The following is a 22,254-nucleotide window of genomic DNA, read 5'->3' as shown; positions in this document are numbered from 1 at the left end:
AAGAGACTTGAAACTATCTAACTGGGGACACAGTTAGTCTCTATGGGCATCTACAGATGTGCAGGGAGCCTGCTCTGATGCACTGGAAATCCAGTCCATTGGAGCAGACTAGACTGAGTTGGCTGGAGCATGGAAATTTACTCACTTTGGCAGCCTTCTGCATCACATGTATCAGCATCCCTGTGCATCCCCACGCTGAAAAAATGGTGGTAGGGTGCTTTGAAATAAAAGACATTTGATGAACTTTAGTTCAAAGCACCCTGCTGCCATTTTTTTCAGCACTGGGATGTGCGGAGATGCTCATACACATGACACACAGGTTCTTTTTATTAGCACAGCTCACTAATTAAAGTGCCTAGCACCGCATCCCAAAGCACGTGTAAAAATGCTCTACGGGCCTCATCCTGTATCACTGAAATCCATGCAAGTTTTGCTTTCAGTGGATGGGTCTGCATGTTCACCAGTGTGCTTTTGCTACTGTGCATTAAATTTAGTACACAAGCAGGGAAGCTGCTCCGATGCACTGTAATTCCATTGGATTAACTGAGTCTGGTCAAGCATGGCAATTACTGCACTCCAGCAGCCTCCTGCATCTTGTACATTAGTGTCCCCACATTTCAAATGGCAGCAGGGGTACTTGATCTAAACCTCGTTCAACAAGCTTTATATAAAGTGCTTGCACCACCATTTTGAAGCATGGAGACACTGATACACAAGACACTCCAGGTGCTTTAATTAGATCAGCTCTCAGCACCACTTTAGAACTGTGTCCCCTCCCCTGCCCCCACACACACACTCCCAGAGCATGTGTATACATACCTTGGGGTACTAACTAAATGCACATTAGGCTGTCCTAATGTGCAGTATTGGAAGTGCATGCTTTTTTAGTGACACTTAATGCACAGTAGCATAATTTTACCATAAATGAGTATATCAGCACCATTTTCGCCTTGATGCTTTAATATGCGGTAAAATAGGATACTTTGCATTAAAGCACACATGTAGGCACTTGCAGGGGGGACTTAGTTCAGTGGGACTTATTCCACCCCTTTCTCCAAATTCCTTCCAGTTGTTTGTTAGTCCCTCTGACTTCTGTCCCCATCAAGCCCTGTCTAGGGTGCCATGCCTATACAAATGCCATTCCTACCTGCACTAAGCTGCACTGACTTTAATGACACACTCTTTTCTTGGGAAGGATCAGTGACTTAAATTGTAAATGCTTTGGGGCAGAGATGTCTCTTTCACTGTGTCTGTATAATGCCCATCACAATAAGGCCTTAACCCTTACAGGATGCCACTATAAAAGTAAGCTAGAAACTACAATATAGTAATTGCTACTGTGGAACTGTTTTTGACACTTCTTACCTGGATGCAATATAGAAATAATAACATAATATAAAAGCTGATTAAGTAGCTATTGAAATAGAATACTTACCTCCTACTAGGAATATTATTATTATTTTTTTACAACCCCTAACGTTAGTCCCTTAGGACATGTCTTGTTTTTAAAGCTGTATCAGGGGACAGACAGCCTGGTAACAAACATTTCCAGGCTCTAACATACAGATTCAATGTCAACAATTAGTAGACTTTAGGAGAAAGCTGGCTACTTTGTGGTTATAATCTGTGATTCATGGCTAAAAGTCAGAACTATGAAAATAGCATCTTCTTGGAGTCTCAGAACAGCAGAGACTTCCTATGCCTGAAGAAGGGCGATTGTGTCGAAAGCTTGCACAGAACTTTTTTTCCAACTACTCAGTTGGTCTAATACAAGATATCACATCTACCCGAAGAATCTTGCCTCCCTATATCCTTAGACCAACATGGCTACAAGCAAAAAACCCATAAAAATAGTGAGCATTTACCCATGAAATATGCTATGGGAATGTTATTATTTCATTTGAAGGGACTTTGTGTCTCTCAAATTTCGCTTTCCTAGGATAGTTCCAATGCTAAAAATGCTTTGCACATACATAACTTCAACCACTTGAGTAGTCACACTGATACTTATGCTCATGCATAAGAGACTGGGCCTTGCACCTCCCCTGGGAACTAGTCAAACAGCTGGAAGAGGAGTTTGTCCCAAATTCTCACATCCTCTTGTCCAGTTCCAGAGATGTCAAGCAGAGGTATGTTTGAGTATCTTTTATTTCACTCAATGTCTTATGTGGGATCATTTACAGTTACTTCTGAGATTTTCTAAATCTAAAACCTTATTAGCATGAAACACTGGCTATCAAGTAAGCCTGATATCTTGGGACTTGTTTAGAAACCCTTTTGCACCGAAATTTTAATTTCCATCCGTTCTAATAAGACAGCCTTATTTTCGCTATGATTTTGAAACACTGCATTATCAGTCCCAAAAGAAAGTGGCACAGCAGTTCTCACAGCAATGATCTGAATGCTCCTGTAGGCAACTGAATGTAAAATCTGCCACTTGGAAATAAAATATATTGTTTCACTTGAAATGTGATGCAAGTCCACAGCCACAATCTTGCTGAACAACAACTTTATTTGTGGCACTATCAGAAATAGAGTACCATGAAACCTGGGAGTCTGTATTTTTCCCTAAATAAAACAAGTTCATGCCCACACACACACACACACACACACACACACACACACACACATACACACACACAGGATAAGATTTTTAAAAGCAGCCTCTGTTGTTGCAAGCAAAAAAAAGCCCTAGTATTTAGAGTCTAACCACTTGGCTCCATCCTTAATTAACTGTGTGCTAAATTGTGTCTGGAAAAATAGAAGCTGTACTTTAAAAAAAGGCCTTTAAGACCAGATTTTCAGAAGAGTCCGCTCCCATTTAGGCACCTTGACAAAGCAGGCAGATTTTCAAAAGTACCCAGCAGCTCCCACTGTTCTCAGTGGACGGTGTCGGATGTAGATCACTTCTGAAACGCCACAACTTTGTATAGCTGAAGTGATTTGAATTTTCAAAAGAGTTATTAGATTCACAAATGGCAGCTGCAGTGTTTCCAGCTGTGGTGTACCTGGCTCTTATAAAAAAAACTGGCCTTTGCTGTGCAAGAAATATACACTGTATTTAATGAGAGGCGAGGTTAGGTTAGTGGTGCACGGTTCTTTCCCATTATCTTTCACTGGTTCCTTTAGCCATGTCTTACTGGCCCTGTCTGTAAAATGGAAACAATAATTTGTCTAGGCCAGATAGCGCTTCAGTACGTGGATCAGAAATGCAGCCCAGCTGACAACTGTAAAATAACAAATAATAAGTATCCAAAATGTGCACACATGTATACGCCCCCAACTGAAGCCAGTGGAGTCAGATGTCAACCTTTGGTCCATTAAATTCATTTCATGTGGAACAAGAAATAGTTCTCACCACGGGACTTTTTAAGCCTCTTTCACTCCAGCAAAATGGCTGTTTCCCTCCCACATAAACTGGCAGCCAAGTCAGGAACAGCCTTGAAGACTTCCCAGGCTTGCAGAATCAGATGTAAAATTTGCAGGAAGGCTGGCACTTATTTTCTCACAACAGTTTGTTCTTAGCATATTTCACAACTTTTAGGTTCCTGAATATAAATTGGAATCATGCACTTTGCTTCCATGTGTTTGTTGACTCCATATCCCTGCCACATAAGAGAGAGGGTGTAAAATCCAGCAAACCAGCCAAAAATCTATTACAATAATTGCACTCTGCCTTTCTACATTTTCTGTCACCCTCTTAATACAGCATTTATCTGAATCCAAGATTATTTTGACTTTAACGTAGCCCCCAGAAATTAGAGTTATACATGGACAATTTATACATTTGTTATAATTTTCCAGGTATAGAATCTAATTATTAAAAGAGTTGTCTTAAATTTGTCTCTCTCATCCCCGTCCCCCCGCCCCCCACTGCTGCAGTGTGGCAAACAGCGGGGCAGGTAGTGGGGCAGCCTGGTTGGGAGGCAGAGGTGGTGGCAGAGGAGGAAGAGGCAGTGGGGGGTAGTGGGGGCAAGAGCGGTGGCTGCAGATCTGACCCCAAGTCAGGGCTGGAGCTGGAGCTACAGCAGCCACATGCACCCCTCCTTCCCCCCTCCCCATATTATAGTCAATTCCAAGATGAAGGGTTGATTCCAAGAGGAAAAAAATCTTGTCTTGGCTCTGAGTAAATATGGTAGCATAAATCAGTGGTCTCCAAAGAGGGGTGCGCGTACCCCAGGGGGTGCGCAAGACGGTCCATTGGGATGCGGGAAGAAAATACTAGACCTTCTATTGCAGTTTACGTGTGCCCAGTTAATACATATATTGGGGGTGCGTGCTCAAAAATTTTTTACTGATAGGGGTGCGCGATCAAAAAAGTTTGGAGACCACTGGCATAAATAATATGGTTAGTGGAGCAGTCTGTCCTAAAAGGGGCTTCCCCCATGAAAACAGAAAGGGAGAGATAGGATGATCCAGTAGTTAGAATGCAAGTTAGGAGCACAAGTACTCCACCTGCTATTGATTTCCTGAGTGCCGTAGGTCTGGAGCCACCCAAGAATTAAATGTCTAACTCCCACTAAAACCAACTGGAGCTGGCTGTCTAAACACTATGGCAAATGCTTTCCCTGCCTGTAAAATGGTACTCAGAACAGTGATTGAGAAGCCGTACCTTGCAGACTAGAAGAAGCACAGATACAAGGATAACAGGGACCATGTAAATGCCTACGGTAGAAAGGTATTCTGCATCCTGGGAAGAGCTATTACGTGACACTGCAACACTTCTGAAGCAAGAATCGTCAAAGGGTCAAAGGCGTACGGCAATATAAACATACTACAAATCAAATATTCTCTCTTAATCAGATCACCAGTCATTTTCTCAAAATGTAGGTGGGTGTGATTGTAAGCATTACCACATTATAGGTAATGTGGTAATGCTTTTAATGATTGCCTTTTTACACCCTAGTGGTAGATGCATGCTATTAATGGCTGAGTATCTGTGATGTGCAGTAGAGTACAACACAAATCTGTGATATGCAGTAGTGCACAACACAAGTAAGGGCACATATATAGCTCTGTTATTTAATCCGTACTGGGCTTATAAACATTCATTGTGGATCTGGCAAATGGCTATAATCAATTACAATCCTGGTCCTTTAAAACTCCCTGTGTCCTGTAGGAATGGAGTGTCATTTTTTTAACAAGTACTTTGTGTTATTCAGTAAAGTTCCCCTGCCAGGCAGAAAATTCCCTGTGGGATAGAAGACATTTTAAAAAGCCATGGATTCTTATTAATATTATTATTACTGCTACTACCACCACTACTACAATACTGCCCAGAGGCCCCTGCTAAGATCATGCTACACGCTGTACAAACACAAGTCAGAGACAATCCTTGCCTCAAAGAGTTTACAAACTTAATAGACATCATGGACAAAGGGTTAGAGAAAGGAAATATTATCCTCATTTCATAGAGAGATGAAATACCAAATTGCAATGCTTTGCTAATGCTAAATAGTACATTACTCTGCATTTACATTCAAATGGTTCCCTCAAGAGATATCGCACAATGGGAATAAAGGCATCAGATTCTCACCTTACGTGACTTGCTGAAGGTCACACAGGAAGTTTGTGGCAAAGCCAAGAAATAAACATAGAAATCCCAAATTGTATTCCAGTTTCATGGCCAGGAGACAACCCCTTTTTAAAAGTATAGCAAAGTGTGGCTGATGAGCCCTAGCTTTTGGCTTGTGAACTTTGAAAGAATTTAAATATCAAAAATGTTTTCCCTAACTAGGTTTCTGCTCTCCTCCTTTTCAAATATTCTTTAAAGTAATTTATTTTTTTATCACGCTAACAGTTTCTGTCTATCCCTTCAAGTCACTGATTTTTTTTTTCCGCTACAAACATCAGGTGCTTGAAGGGTTTGAGTTTTTTTCATCACATATTACAAATTTTCCTTTGCAAACTTAATTACAGAGTCCAGAGATTAGAGCCTGCTTCTCTTCTCTTTTTTAAACATGGTGTTACTGGTTTTATCGAGAACAATATCGGTTGTGACATGCTTCCGTATTCCAGAAAGGACTGCAAACCCACATAACACTTTCAATGCCAAAAATACAGCTTGAATTGTATTTTTAAACAAACTCACCAAGACTGAAACAGCTCATAGCATTTTCCCTGCCTCCTGTATATGTTTTTGCTGGAAGTTGTATTTCTGTGCGTCTAAGAAAACAAAAGATGTGAATCGAGATTTGGAATTTGGATTCTATTCCTAGAAGGCGTACTGCACTGCTTTTGTTGGTGCTAACTAGGCACACACATGCCTGCATAGCTTTCAAACCTCTGTCAGATTTTATATTACTTTGTTATATTGAAACTCCTGGCCTATTACTAGTGTGTGCAATATTTGCATGCACTGTCAATCTGCCAAGGACCAGTATAGACAGTACACACGTTTCACTACAAACTATTAGTTTTGCAAACTGCAGTTTAGGTGAAATATTTTTTAAAATCTAGTATCTGTTAATATTACATCTGAAAAGTTTGCACATTTTTCTAGATACAAGTTATGGTGCGCAATTTCCACAGAGTTAAAATTTTATTGTGTGTAATATATATCTGTAATTTTTGCATGTGTTAGGAAAAAAAGACAATCCCTGCTCCAGTATGCTATGACGGTACAGCTTCTAGCACATGGGGGCCTTCTACAATATAGCTATTTGCTGCTCATAATGATATAGATTTTGCTACTAATAAGGTTAATGATATAGATATTTAATACAAATATATCTGACCACTCTATTACAAGTTACAAGAACCTCTTCCTAGATATATTTTCCAGCTTTTTTTTACTTCCACTCAGTTAATTAGTGTTACAGATATTTTAGCAATCTATTACCAGAAATACAGTGGGGGGGGGGAAGCAGCCTGCAAAATGTAGGCTCAAAGCTACCCTTAAATAAACATTGTGCTGTGTCTTAGAAAAGAAATGCTCAACCGATCCTACCACACCATTATTTATGCTGTTTATGTTCTTACTAAGAGTAAAGTAAAACCCCTTTTGACCATTTTCATGCCATGTTAAAAGAACTGTACGTAATCTACTTGGTGTCTTTGAAGGAATGTAATTGCTATAAACTTCCTGGGTTTACAACAAATACTCATTTGGATATTTGTTTATCGTTACACCTGTGGGACTTGATTGCAACACAGCCCATATCATAGAAGGCTTGTCTAACCTTTGGTTTAATTCAATTATAAAATGAGATCTGGATTTTCTAAAAATCGTCTAAGGGGCCTTGACCTCAGACCAGCTATTAATAAATACATACCGGTTTGATCAAACCCAGGTAAATTTATATTTTCAAGTTAAATCCAGGCAAAACAAGCAGTTTTGCTTGGCCTCTATTGAAACCGGGTAGAACACACTGTTTTTGACTGAACTTTGCTTTAAGCTTTTTAATCAAGATAATTGCAAAGCCATGGAGCCTGAGACTTAAGAAAAAAATTGTAGTGACTTTTGTAAAGGAAAACTGCCAAATTTCACATAGCTTGAGTCATTGTCAGGATCTCTCTTGCAGTCACAAAATCATGAAGTAATTTTGCGTGTGATTGTTTACACCAGATATTAACAGTTGCGGCCACATTATCTTACAACCTCCTGTGCTGGGGACAGAAGTTAACACAAGTGATCAGAAACTGGTTTAAACCTGTAACAGAACAGAAGTTCAGTGCACATAAACCAGTCTCAAAATGGCTGAAACTGGTTTAAGATAAACCTGGTTGAATGTAGTATCAGACTTAACTGATTTGGGTCAAACTGGTTTATGACATTTCTGTCCTAGACCCCTTCCTGGTTCAAGTTAAATCACAGTCCCCCAGCATCCCAGCATGCTTTCCAGCCCTGGGCTGGGCTGGGCTGGGCTGGGCTGGGCTGTTTGCTCCAGCAAAGAAGGGGGGCAGGGACTGCCTGGGGTCTGGGGCCAGGGAAGAGAGTTAAACCCACCTTCCCCTGAGTACAGAGCTGCCCTGCCCTGCTAAAAATTTACTGCTGGCTGCAACTGTGGACTGCAAATCTCAGAGGCACCTGGAAGCAGGAAGAGGAAGTGATGAGCAACACTGCAGAGTCCTGCTGCTGTAATTGTGGGCTGCAAATCCCAGAGACCTCGGGGGCAAGTGGAAGAGGAAGTAGACACACAGCAGATGATAGAGAGCTGTGCTCTAGCACTTCCCCCGCCCCTGGTTTCTGAGGCACTGCAGGCATGTAGCTGCATTTCCTGAATCAAAAGTAAATGTGTGTCCAGTTGTTTCGCAGTTTACTCTATCCTGCAAAGCCTGAATTGATTCAGCCTCAGGCTTTTTGTTTGTACTTAGCCCTCTACCTTCAACTCTTTTCTAATGACCACAATTACATTTGCTCAGAATCCTACTATTAAACAAAATAAAGTCTATAGACGAAAATTAAAATGAAAAAGGAAGACAGGTAGATATCTTATAAGGAAAAGCTGGCTGGCTGTAATTCTGAAATATTACAAAACAATACATCAACATTATTTTGTGGGGAAATCTTCCTTTGTTTTAAATATATGCTCTTAGGTTTATTTGTGCTGGGGCAATCAACAAGGATACAAAAAGAAACTAAAATTAGACAACCTGATGATATCATCATTAAGATCTAACTTTCCTGTCATTGTATGACAGGTTGTTGTCTATTTTGAATATGGTAGAGAACTAAGCAGCCAATCAATGCAGGTTGTTACATTCATTAAAGTCCAGGTCAATCACTGAATCAATACAATCTAATATCCTTCGAAAACCAGCAAGAACAATCTATGGAAATGTCTTTAAATAAGCAAAAGACAGAAAAATTCATCCCTTTTCATGGCCTGCTCTCTTCTCCTAACTGAGTAGAGCAAAAATGTTTGACTTTATATACTTACAATAGTATTACTCAAAACTGCTGTATTTTTAAGTTATGACAAAGTTAGAGATGCACTATTCTGTAGTGACAGGGTGTACATTGAATGCTAGACAAAGCATTAGACCCAGACCCTGAACCTTAATATAAACTATGACCCAAAATCTTTCATAATCAATGGTGACCTTTCCACTGACTTCATCAGACTTGGGCCATGCCCAAAATAAGCCATGGATGTTGTACATACATATACAACTCTACCATCACTGAAAACTGAATTCAGAATCATCACAATCATAAATATAGTTCTCTACCACATGAGCTTCAAGATACACTTTGAGGTACCAAGGGGTACAGACTTATAAGTCTAGTATTCAGTGTGTGCTTATTGCCATGATGCCTTAACACATATAGCTTGTTTTAAAATGCTATTCAGATGGGTAAGCAGGAGCTCAGGATGGAGCATATCATATCTGCATAGCTCACTGCAAATAAGAATGTCTCCCTTAAATGGCTTAGCTTGTTACCTGCCCACAGGTAAAAGAATTTTCTTTAAGTTGAGGAGAAAGGAGGTTGAAGTTTCTAGACACAGTCCTTACTAACACCTCTGTTTCTTCTGCTTTCACACCACTGTGAGCTAGATCGTGAGTCGCTAACTCACATCAATAGTACCTTCTTCATTTTCCTTGACCGAAAGGGCAATATATGCCACAGTCTAAAAAAGGACGTCCGAATCTGACTGCACAAGAACTATAAGAAAGTTAGGATCCATGTTTCTAACTTGATGACAACCTTATATCTTGTTTTCATTTCTAGTTTATGCTGACGTTATCATTCCATTTGTACTGTACGATTTTCAGATGTGTCATTTTTCTTTTTTAGAAAACAATCAGGAACAAGAAGAGAAATTTGACGAGAGAAAAAAAGCTCTTTGCTAAGTTTATTTGTAACTTAGATACCAACAGAATATTTAGAAAAACAATGTGCACTATTGCTTAAAATGTGAAATTCGTAGCAAATGAAGATCTCTTAAAACCACTAAGGTTTAGAAGACTCTCTTCATATCATGTAGTAGATACTCAATGCAATCAACATGTTCTACACAGGTAATTACTTTTACTACTAATGGTGCCTCCCACTCAGTGAAGAAGATAAGAGGTTCCAACACTACTTAATCACAATGCTTCATTATTGCTCCACCACCTACTGGGTAAAACAATTCACATGCTCTATTCAGTGACTCTCACAAATGAGAAAAATTTATTAACATGTGAGCAAAACAGCACACAGTTAATGTGTAGCGGGAAAGGCTACCACCCTGTATCCATTTTAAAAAGACACAAAGTTTCAAACAGTCCTAATTAATTTTTTCTCCAAGTAAGTGACGAAAAAAGTAAAATTACAAAGAACGTGGTTCGCATTGGGATTTTTTTCCCCTTGCTAATACTCTTGATTTTTCCTGAGGGTGGGACATGGCCTGTGAAATTTGTTGGTTTTTTTGTGTATTTGTTTAATTTTTATTCTTTGGTGCTACCAACAGACTAGAAAGTGTCAAATATGTTGATGCATCAAAAGGGACATTATAGGAAAATGGGAAGTGGGGATTAAAATTCACTTCTTGTAGGAATTAGAGAATTTTCAAGAGAAACTTGAATGAAGAGTGAGGCGTGGTTTAAATATCTGATATGGGAATGGCATTCTATAATGTGGGACAGACTTTTCAGAAACATTCAGCATTGGCCTCATGCAGCAATGCACAGAGCTTCTGAAAATCCCATCAGCAAGACCCAAGGATTTTCATTATTGTTGCTAACTGTAACCAAGGTTTTGTGTCAATGACTATTCACAGGTGTAAAAACAGAAATAGCAATGCTGGGTTTGCAAGGGAATTCAAAAAAAAAAATCAGTCCCACTCTCTCTGCTTTAACTGAGTGCTTGCATATTCACTAAGCAGAAGCACTGTCAGATGCAAAAGCTAATATGATGAATCTACTGAACAGCAGATTCACAAATTTTCTTCCTCTCCCCAGGAGTGACTTAAAGGGTCATAAGCCAGCTGGCAGGGAGCTCTCATTTGGATTCCAGCAGAAGCAACAGCAGCAGGATAGGAGGCCAGGTGAGAAACAGAGACGAGCTGGGAATTAGGCTATTGCTGAGAAAAGGTCACAGCTGCGATATTCATAGTACTAGCAGCAGTTGCAGCAGGATACAGGCATAATGGCCTGGAAGGAGGTCTGATGCTATGGGTGGACGACAGGAGGACAGTGCAAAGGGACCAATGAGAATAGAGACGGCAGAGAGACCTACAAGCCTCTGCACATTTGCACCTACATGAAGATTTGGACTAGAATATGCATCACATTTACTAGACCCAGGTTACTCTGGTTTCCAACACCCCTCCAAAGTTGGAAGCAGGATTTCTGTATAACAGCCTAAACCATTTCATAATGATATAAACCATTTCATTACAATATTCACAACTTCCCCTTTCTTTCATCTCTCAGAAATGTTTACCACCTGTTATCCTGCTCTGAGAGTGCTTGAGAGGGTTTGTCTCTGAGTTCGTGGTACCTGACATGGTATTAAGTGTTCGGAAGAGGTTAGTATACCATGATGGTAAGTCTTAGCAGGTGAAGATGATTGCACTGACAACAGTGGTGAAGGCCTGGTATACTTCAAGGTAGGGAAACCAGAGCGGTGCTGATCAGTTCGGCCTCTCTGAAGTCAGGGATGAATGGGTACCATATCTGGGAGGTCCAGGGAGGGCAAGTAGGGTCAAATAAGCAAATCTGACCTTTCTAAAGGCTCCTCAAAGCCTGAGAGAAAATAGATAGTCAGTTTGTATGCTGAGGTGGGTCTTCCCTGGGGTGTTTTCACTCCACCCCAAAAGAGCACAGAAGGAGCCATGTGATTAGGTTCTCAGGTTTGGGGGTTTTTTAAGTGAGTTTCTCGCCTTCTTGGTTACACAGATAAAGTGAAAACATGAACTGAGCACACCTCGAAGATTCATGGCTAATAAAATCAACCTCAGACTTATGCTTAATCCAATGCCATGCACTTTGGAGCCTGACTCTTGACTTCTAAACACTTGTGATTGGCAATATTTAGGGTGAGATATCTTAGAGGCTTGAACCCCAAGCTATTCTTATCAAATACATTCCTTGCAGATCTCTATGCGACCCCATGTAGCACTAAAGCCATGTACAACATTTTGCCATGGGCTCAGTAAGGAGCAACGATCTAGCTTCCAGCCGTTAGGACAGCAACGGAACCGGCTTACTAGCTTAATCTAAAAATAGTGATTTATGTTCACCATCTACAGCTTTTATTTTTGACTATTAGTAGATGTGTGTAGTTCTAATATGTTTATTCACTTTCATCACAGAACAGCAGAACAACATGAATTGCAGAGACAGTAGCTGTACAACAACAGATCATGATTAATGAGGGAAAATGGGTAAAAGCGTGTACACTCGTTTCATTGTGCATTCGGAATGCTTCGTAAAAAAAATCTCTTGGCAATCAAGGACAATAATACATTCCCCTATGGCAGAAATCTCTGAAGTGATGATTCGAAGTTTTTTTTGTCCATGATAAGTCAGCCAAAAAGGATATAGTAGGGTGTACACTCCCCAGAATCAGGTCTAAAAAATCGGAAGGAGTTGGTGTGTATGAACAGTGACTGTATAAGCAGCGCATAACTGTAACATTTCCCCTGAAGAGTTACAAATAAATAAATAAGTGTGTTAAATTAATCAAATAACAAAACACAGTTTATTTTCCTTAGGTATTTGCTGCATGTTAAATTTAAACAAATGGGCTGATAATCTTCAGATCATTCTACATTCCTAAGTCGAAATAGAAAATGAATGAGGATGAAAACCCGAGCCTCCTTCATTTGTATTTATTTTTTTCTTCTTTAGGACAACAAAAATAAGGCTTTTCTCGAAGTCGGACATTTCTAGTTGATCCACCTTTTGGTACATAACCAGCCCATACACATCATATTATAATAACAGATTGCAGTCTTCAATGACTAGCAGTTATCTAGTATGCATACTACCTTGCTATTAATGCAATCAAGGGAATTTTTAAACACCTGAATGAGGAGAAAAATTTACTTAAAGGAGTCAAGTGCACACATGTCTGCGAGTAAAACAGTGTATGCATTTGCATTTACTAATCAAATGGAAAATTGTTTTGTTTTAATGGTTTTGAAACTTCCCCATCCCTCGAGCAAACAGTACCCATTACTTTAAACACCTCAGTGTCTAGTAATTGTTCACAAATGTGTCAGGCTACGAGTAATTTAAGTCCTGTCAGAAATAAATCTCAGACACTTCTTCCAGTCAGCGACTTCAAAAAACACGCCCACATGTCAATTACAGGAAGCTCCAGCACCGTGTCTTTGTTCTGAATTTGTGTAAACAGAAAAAGCTTCTTCCTCAGTAACAACTGTTTTCTAAACCCTATATAAATGTTTATGTGAACTATCCTGCAACAGCATCTAACATAAGCAATAAAAAGCAGGCGCGTAAAAAACAATCTGTGTTGTACTTGTTGGCAATAAATGTACAGTCTGTAGGAGCTATATATTCAGTTGTGAATTATTTTCTCTCAGAGGTCTGCCCTAAAAACATTTAAATGTTAAAGAGTAAATCAAAATGATCTATTTCTGCTCTCCGCAGATTATTCCCTAGCTTCTCTGTCCTGTTAAATATGTGGATCAGCAAATAATTGCACATTAATATGTAAATAAAGTAACAGGTAAAGGTATATGCCAGAAAGATATAGAAGTAAGTCAAACAGTGAAAATATATGAGTGGACATATTTTTTCACCTGTGTTATTGTTCTCTGCAAGCCACTAGGGAGTTACTACAACCTGATGTATGACTGTTGCAGCATAAGGAACAGAAAAAAAAATCACTGGAGATCAGCTACAAAAGGAATTTAAAAATATATACAAAGATGAAATCCTGAAGAACTAGGCATCCAAGTCACTTTGTAATTCTAACTGCAACTTTGAGTGCCTAATTTCAACATGTAAAACCTCAAAATCCCTTACTCAGCTGCAACCTAAGTACAGATAGTCAAAAAGCTCGAGGTTGAATCGATTTTATCTTTGCAGGTTAGTCAAAGCTGCATAGATGGGACTAATAAGCAAGTGGACAGACATTCACTTTTGATTCTGGAAATGCAGCCACATGCCTGCAGGGGCCCAGGCCAGAAGAAGCTAGAGCACACCTCCCTGCTGGGCTGGAGCAGACAGCTTAGGCCAAGGCTATCCGCCCCACACACAAAGGGAGTGGGACTGTGAGTTAATTTGAATCTGAAGGGGTCTGGGACCAAAGTTCAATTAACCAAACTAACCAAAATCAGTTTAGTCTGATACTACATCCACCCAGGTTTATCTTAAATTACTTTTAGCCATTTTGAAAGCAGTTTATGTGCATTGTACTTCGGTTGTATTACAGATTTGAACAGGTTTCCAATCACTTATACCAGTTTATGTTTAATTTCTGTCCCTAGCCTAGAAGTGCCTTAGTTCCCTGCATTTCCAACCAATAAAATTCTCAAGGTACCAAATATCTACTATTGAGCAGAAACAGCTCCCTCTACATCCTGACAGTGCTGAGCAGTGAGACACTGACGCTACAGCAAGATTCACTACAAAGGATTTTTCAGAGAAATCTGCTTCTGGTGCCTGATTCAGAAACTGTGTTCTGAGAATGCCCATGAGACCAGACTTTACTCCAAATTCAGAGATTAGAAAGTGATGCTACTGCCCTCCCTTCAATGAGCAGCCCAACTTTAGAGCTCTTGCCTGTGCCACAAGAGGTTTAGGGCATGTATATACTGCCTCCTAACCACAATGCCAACCTCCGCCCCCCGCCCCCCAGCCACTTGTATTCACTCAGATTAACAGAGTAGGTGTGACCTTTGGGTGCCTGCCACATTAAGGGCTGGAGGCAGGTGCTTGATTAAGGTGGCCATTTTCAAACTTAGGAAAGCCAGGCAGAGGCAGCAGTCTGTTGCCAGCTGTTGAGGCAGTAACATTAACCGGCAGAACTACTGCTCCTGGAACATCTTGGAGGTAAGGGCAGGAGCTATGGGGATAGTCCTGGGCATGACCTGAAACTACACCCGGCCAGGGAAGGTGGGGCCTGGCGGGACTGTCTGTGGCAGGAGGCCCCAAGAAATACCAGACCAGGTACCTGCCCTAGTGAAAGGTGGGTAGGGGTGCCTTAACCCAGCCCCCATCATCTGGTGGGTAATGGTGAGAGTGTAGAGAGCAGTGTGGGTCAGGCATGCTAACAGAGGGGCACCTGAGCCCAGCAGGGGAGTGAGACCCTGAAGTCCCAGAGTGGGTAGTGTTGTGAGGGCCTGTGCAAAGTCGGGTGTAATTTAGGGCACCCGAAGGACTGTGCTAATGGGGTGCAGAGTACTGCTGCAGAGGGTGGCTTGCACTAAGGGTATAGTGAGTAGGGCTGCAGAGGGCGGCTTGAAGGACAGTACATGGGCCAACCCCAAACATGAGAGCAGGGAACTAGTTGCCCGGTGTGGGGGCTAGGGGCAAAAGTAGCCCAAGTGTCAGCACAAGGTGAAACCACATAGAGTAGGTGAACTTGTGGGATCCAAAGTTACTGCATGATCATTCTGGAGTGTGAACAGTAAAGCCTGATGACCCAAGGGGGTTGCTTAAAGGGAGCAAGGGCAGTAGGGAGTGGCCCATTAATGGGTGGAGTGCAAGAGGCCCCTGTGATAGGGGGGCAGCATGAGTGGGTGTGGGTGAATGGGGCCAACAATGGACTGAGCGTGGTCCAGCCTCAGACTGGGGAGAAATAATAATCTGGATGCTATCTGCAAGGCATAGGCCACAGTGTAGGAGAGGTATGGAGCTGTGGATAGTGCCCCCTGGCATCGGGGCAATGGATAGTGCCCCCTGGCCTCCCACTGCATATATCATGGTAACATTCATGTTGCGGCAGGGAAGTCAGAGTGGACTGCCCTAGGCAGGTGGACAGACTAACTTGAAATCTAGCCCCAGGAAGGCCCCCCTGCCAGAGGCATGTGGATTGAATGGAGATGGGAAGGGAGAAGCACCTTTCCATGGATGCTTTACAAAGGACTGAGCTCCTTAGGCACTCCCCTATGAAGAAGCATCTAAGGAGTAAAATCCTGAAAGGAGGGAGGAACCCAAGTCCCTGGAGAAGTGATATTAGGCCGCAACTCTCCTCTGTATTATTGACTGAATAGTTTGCATGGCTAACTTGGAGCTTAGGCGCCTAACCCATAGATTCTACTAGCAGCGGGGCACCTAAGAAGTAGGCATTACAACACTAAGTGTAAGCTCCTTGATGAATCCATTCTCCAGGCAGCTCTCAGATTCTCACTGACATCAACAGGGAGGTTTGCCTGAATAAAAAGAGGGCTAGACGGCAATGTTCTTGCTGACGTTGAACAATAAGTGGTACACCACAAGTAATCCCATCCAGCTCAAAGGCCCAAATCCTCAGCTGGTGTAAAATGATCTATTTCCGATTCAGCTGAGGCTTAGGCCCAATGGAAATATTTGCAGAGCAAAGTGCCTCTCAGTGTAAATCAGAGTATCAGCATCTGCTCCTCAGTGAACAAGAAGTTAAGGATGGACTGTCAAATTTGGCTTAACATCAAGCTGTATGACAGGGACTTTCAAAACAGATACAGTCTAGCTAAGAAGGCTAACCTATGACAGCATACATAGTTTAAGGCTGAGTCTTGAGGTTCCCAACTCAGGAAAAGCTCTCACTTAATCCCACAAGAGTTTTCTAAGAGAAAGAAAGGCAGGATTTAGCCCTAACATTTTAGCCAGAATGACTCGCCCTCCATTGCGCTACATTTCTTGATGGTGGATCATGTTAAACTGCCAAATGAAAGGAATGTGATGTTCAACAGAGGGAAAAATACGAACAAACAGTGAAAGCAGATGAGGTGCTGTGGTTTAAATTGTGTTTTTCAGGGTGTTTTTTATGTATCATAACTGTATGCAAGGATGCCCTGGAGCTACACTATAAGAAGAGCACTTTGAGAGGAACCCACATAAAGAAACAAATAGCAATAAGTGACATAAGTACAGCACATACTTATTGTTTCAGAAATACAGAAAATTGGATGTGGTACGAACATTATAGTGGTGAACAAAAGTATATTTGTATTTGTCTTGGCATACCAAAACATGCCCGCACTTATGAGAGAGATTTATGAGACAGATGCAAGGAATGGAGCAGATACATTTTTTTAAAATATGAAGCAACAGGTTTCTTCAAGGGTTTCAGAATGGGGCATTAGAAGTAGCTAAGTGATTGGCTTTCATCCTTTTTTCTTTGCACTGTTGTGAAATGAATGATTATCCCTGGGCAACTTCCCCTTTTAGGCTAGGGACAGAAGTTACATGTAAACTGGTTTAAGTGATCAGAAACTGGTTTAAATCTGTAACAGAACATATGTTCAGTGCACATAAACCATTTTCAGAATGGTTGAAACTGCTTCAAGATAAACCCGGCTGAATGTAGTATCAGACTTAATTGATTTAAGTCCAACTAGTTTATGAAACTTCTGTCCCAAACCCCTTCCTGGTTCAAGTTAAATCCAAGTTAAACCCAGCATGCTTTTCATCCCTGGGCTGGGCTGTTTGATCCAGAGAGCAGGGCTGCCCAGACCCCTCTGCTCCCTAGCCAGAGCTCCAGCTGGCTGAGAAGGAAGTGGAGACTGCAGGCAGAGCAGAGTCTGCCTAGCTTCCCCTTGCCCTACCCTCGCCTTGCTTGCTGCTTAAGCAAGGATCCCCCCTCTCCCACAGCACAGACCCCAGTGCCACAGACCTCAACCAGCATCTGGCCAGGCCACCCCCACGTTGGCTAATGCTGAGCGGTGTCTGTGTGTGTGTCTGCAGTTTCACTGGAACAAAGGAAGATAGGACTGTGTCCTCTTAGGGCTTTTTAGAGCTAATCAACAGGTCAGCTGGTAATGTCCCTCCCTTCTTTCTTACAAATGCCTTGGCAAACGCTGTTTAAAAAGGAGCTTGAACTAATGAGAGAGGCTTTGTTTTCCTGATGGGCCTATAAGCTTTGTGTTCTGATAAGCTCCCTGCTAGTTTGCTTGCTTCAAAGGCCACAATCTGCCAGTATTTAAGAGAGGTCAGAGAGAGGTGTGAGGAAATGACCTGGTTTGCAATGCCTGGGACCTGTGAGTGCCCACCAGTTTGCTGCAGACAGTATGAAGAAGGAGGGAGAGGGGGATTGAAAAGCTCAGTGTCATCAACAGTCCATACCCTACTTAGCCTCAGAGTGCTAGCTGGGGTACAGGGGCTGGGGGCTGGCAACACTCTGCCCCTTGAGCAGCAAGCTGGGAAAAGCCGGGCAAGAGCTGCTTCCCTCTCCCCCTCCAGGCGTACCCTGGCTGGGGACTGTGCAGACCAGGGTGGGGATTTAAACCCCTGCCTAATCATAGTGTCCTGCCAGGGTCTAACCACGCTCCCCCACACCCGATCCTTCAGATCAGCAATGTGGAAGGGAACGGAGGGCTTGCTGTAGCCTCCCCCGCCTCCAGCTTCTAGCCTGAGCCACTGCAGTCATGTGTCTGCATTTCCAAGTGAAAAGTGAATGTCTACCTACTTGCAAATTAGTTCAATCTCTGCAGGTTAGACTAACCTGCAAAAATTGAATCAATTCAGGATTAGGCTTTTCAGATGTCTATCCCTAGCCTTAGGGTTCTACCTTTCCATTGACAAAGGTGAAATATTGGATTTACAGTATCTTCCTATTGCTGAAGAAATCAGCAATCCACATAAAGTGTTGGGAGTTGTGTGGTAGGTGTGGGATCATTCTGAATTGTTGGCTTGATTAGCTCATCACGGTTAGAATTGTTCAGGACTATCTTACTTCTTAGTGTATTGGACTTTAAACCACAGGGAATGCTGTACTCAGAGGAAGAGATTATGAAGTTTGGTTATATTTTCTTGGATTATAAAATCACTCCACTGGTGGTGAGTGTTATGGAGAGGTTAACAAGCTGCTTGGTGGTGTTTGGGGCATAGTTTGAATTAAAGCTAGTCAGAAAATGTTTTTCTTCACCATAAATGGAAAAAAAAAATTCCTCCAAAATAGTAATCTTTTGCTGAAAAAAGAAACAAAACAAAACTATAAAGCAAAAATACCAATTCAGAAATATTTCTGAGATACACTCTTCAACTGGGGTCCCTGAATGCCACCAAAAATCTCATTGCTGATGCACCAGTCTGCATACTGTAAATCACATGGCCGCAGCATGTTATGGGGGATGTGGGGGGAGCAGTCCATTTTGGAACTTGCCTGATAGCAGAGAACAGTGGAATGAGCCACCTGAACTACATACAACCATGAGACACCATGGCCACATTTCCACATCAAAATTGCTGGAGATCCTATGCATTCACAAGGGCTTGATCCAGGCATGTGCACCTCTCAGTGACCGTGGGGGATGTTAAGCATCATGCTGGATTAAGCAGCATCAAGCAGCTCAGCACCCTGCTAGACTAGAACCTTTGGGATTATGCTAAGGGGGTGAAGAATAGGTATATAATGTATTACATCTGGAATATACCTTCTAGTCAACATTTACCAGACTTAATGTATACTGTTCAAATTCGATTCATGCATTCTGAAGTATCAAAACATGAATAAGGTACAAAAATACAATATTATTATTATTTATATTATTAAGTTGCATTCTTAAGGACATATAATAAAGTAACTCACCACAATGAAAATATTCTGAGCAGATGGGCCTCTTACCCCCTTATTTCACAACCCTTACAGGGTAAAACCCTCCATAAATCTCCCATAGTTCAAAAGACATCCATCACATGATTCTTGCCCCATACATGAGATGATAAATAACATGCAACCCCATTGCAACCTATTATGTATTCCAAGCTAGGTGAACTATGAGATAAGACATTTATCCTTCTCATGAGGGTATCTATTCATATTTTGCATGGTGTGGAAAGAATGTACTGCACTGAATGACGACTGATGATGATTAATGTATTATTCTACACAGCATTATCGTTTCTTTTCATTTGTACTGCATTGTTAGGAAGAAAATGTGATAAAATGGCTGTAGTTGTTCCCCCCTTTCAGAATTGTTAAAAATAGCATTTGAAAAAATATTTTTTTTACAAGAGAAAAAGAAAAAACAAGGGCCATGTTTTCTATCAGTGTAAATGGATGTTGCTCCACAAAGTACAATGGCATCTCAACCATTTTTCACTAGGAAAAAAAAATTGGCTCTGTATGTCGATAATCAGCTAACTTTTTTCTTTTACTTTTGTTTGTTTGTTTCTAATTTTGTTTTAGGAGTCCAGACTGTTGCAAGCTAAGGCAATCCAGAAGTAGTGTCTTAGCCTGCGTTTTTAGTAAAGTATATTTTGAGGGAAGCAGATCAGTGTTGGAAAAATCACTAAAATTTCAGAATCTGTGTTGCTTAATGAGCACAATACTACTCTCATGCATAGTAAAAGACTTTGAGGTCATTCACCATGCAGTCCAGTGATGACTATATTTTCTCTTTTTGCCTCTTTCTATTTTTGCAAGTTATGCATACACATGCATGCATTTACAATGAAGATCCACATTCACCGATAAACATTTTAGAAACTCTAAATTTATTTCAATTCTCATCATGTACAGCTGTTTTTCATCCTCTAAAATTGTTATTACATTTTTTATCGTGAGATGTTCTCCGCATTGCCAGGTCCCTCCAGATCTGCTCTGAAGTTTAGAGAACAAACAATATTGCAATTAATCCTATCCAAAATTTTATCTCAGAATATTCAGAAGAACCATAATTTGTTTAAGCTCTGTTTGGAAATAAGTGACTGAGGTTCAGATATAGTAATTTGCCATATCCCATTAAAAGCAGCCAATGTTTTCCACTTCTAATAAACTGGAACATAAAATTCCTGTCTCTTGTTTATATTAGGAGGATGATAAAGTTATGAGATTGTTCGAGTCTGATTTTCAAGCCACTTGGGCATGCCACTGAATGCACAGTCACCACCATTCTAGCTCTTTGCATTTGCGTGTGTGTGTGTAGACGACTAATTGTGCTTCTTTGCAAGAGTGATTATTTTATTTGCACCTGCAGTCATGGGAATTGTACACACAAATTAGGAACACAATTATACATGCATTTTATGCACTTAGCCTGTTTAAAAATCAGGACCAGGGTGTTTATGTTCGAAGCTACCATTACTTTGTTTTTTCTCACAATTTCTTATGTATACAACATAATACTCAGTAGTAAAGATATTACTTTTTTCAAAGCAGTCAAAATATGCATCAATATTCATGAAGACATAAATTAGCACTTGCATTTACATATATTATTTTCTATTACAGAGGAGGTTGGAGAGGTTAAGTGCCATGCCTAAGGCTACAAACAGAGTCACTGACAGAGCCAGGGAAAGAACTCAAGATTTCTTGCCTTTCAGCTCAATATACTAATCTACATTGCCCATTTGATGCACAAATATTTACCTATAGGAAAGTGTAGCTGCTTCTCCAATTCAACAGATGTGCTGTGTGTAGAGAAAGGTGGGAGAATATTACAGAGGATAAGTCCCCTGCAATTCCATAAATAACTACCAATTGTCCATGGCCCTTGATGAGGACAAAATAAAACTTTTCAGTTTTATTTCCAGGACAACTAATTTCCATTCATCCCACTCTGCTACATCACATAGTCCAATAAGATGCCCTTTTTTTGCACTGAATCTGCACAAATATAAAAATATCAGGCCCCCGACACACATTACATTTATGTTGCCATAAATAGCAACATACCACACATTCATTGAATTGATAGTGCCATAAAGTGGCAAACCAGCCACAAAGATATTTCACACAAAATATGGGAAATCTTCGTGGCTGGTTTGTCTAGCATCATAAACTGAATGTGCAGCATCCCCTGCACTGTTCTGATTTCAAATGTCTGTTTTGACTAATTTTATGCAAAACAAACAATTCTTTGGAGGGGCTGGAGATGCGAAATGATTCAAGCTCACTTAAAAATGCAAAATCCCTCTGATAGTAAGTTTTTTCACCTCTCTGCATTTCAGCCACTCCTGCATAGTACAGCCCCATGCATGGTTATGGATATGGATTCACCCGTGCATGTTAACAACATTCCTTTCTTTTATGTAACTACAGAAAATTTAAAAAATGAAACCCTAAACTACATGAAGTAGAAAGATATTTCAAAGAACTCTTGTAAATCTAAGCTTTTGGGCAGAGAGACCAGTTCAGTTCATCTCTGGTTTAAGCTTTAAGTCTGCAGTACTTGGCTCATGTCAATTCATGTCAGATTCTTAAGATCA

At 40.9% G+C, this 22,254-nt stretch overlaps 1 protein-coding gene across 3 annotated transcripts in view; it reads right to left on the bottom strand.

Annotated features, from left to right (window-relative positions):
• Positions 1 to 22,254, bottom strand: part of TSHZ2 (teashirt zinc finger homeobox 2) — a 297,739-nt gene that overhangs the window by 228,318 nt on the left and 47,167 nt on the right. Inside the window, exon 2 of one of the 3 annotated variants that reach the window (XM_090064958.1) lies at positions 6,092 to 6,165. The exons of the other annotated variants lie outside the window; for them this stretch is intronic. Coding sequence (XP_089921084.1) covers positions 6,092 to 6,110 — 19 coding nt within the window. The 5' untranslated portion in view covers positions 6,111 to 6,165. The remainder of the gene's footprint in view (positions 1 to 6,091; positions 6,166 to 22,254) is intronic. 3 annotated transcript variants of the gene reach the window in all.

This window comes from Crocodylus siamensis, chromosome 10 (assembly GCF_052110815.1).
Source record: "Crocodylus siamensis isolate JL-2025a chromosome 10, ASM5211081v1, whole genome shotgun sequence".
Taxonomy (NCBI): Eukaryota; Metazoa; Chordata; order Crocodylia; family Crocodylidae; genus Crocodylus; species Crocodylus siamensis.
The sequence above is the reverse complement of the archived record's forward strand: the minus strand, read 5'-3'. Positions and strand labels throughout refer to the sequence as shown.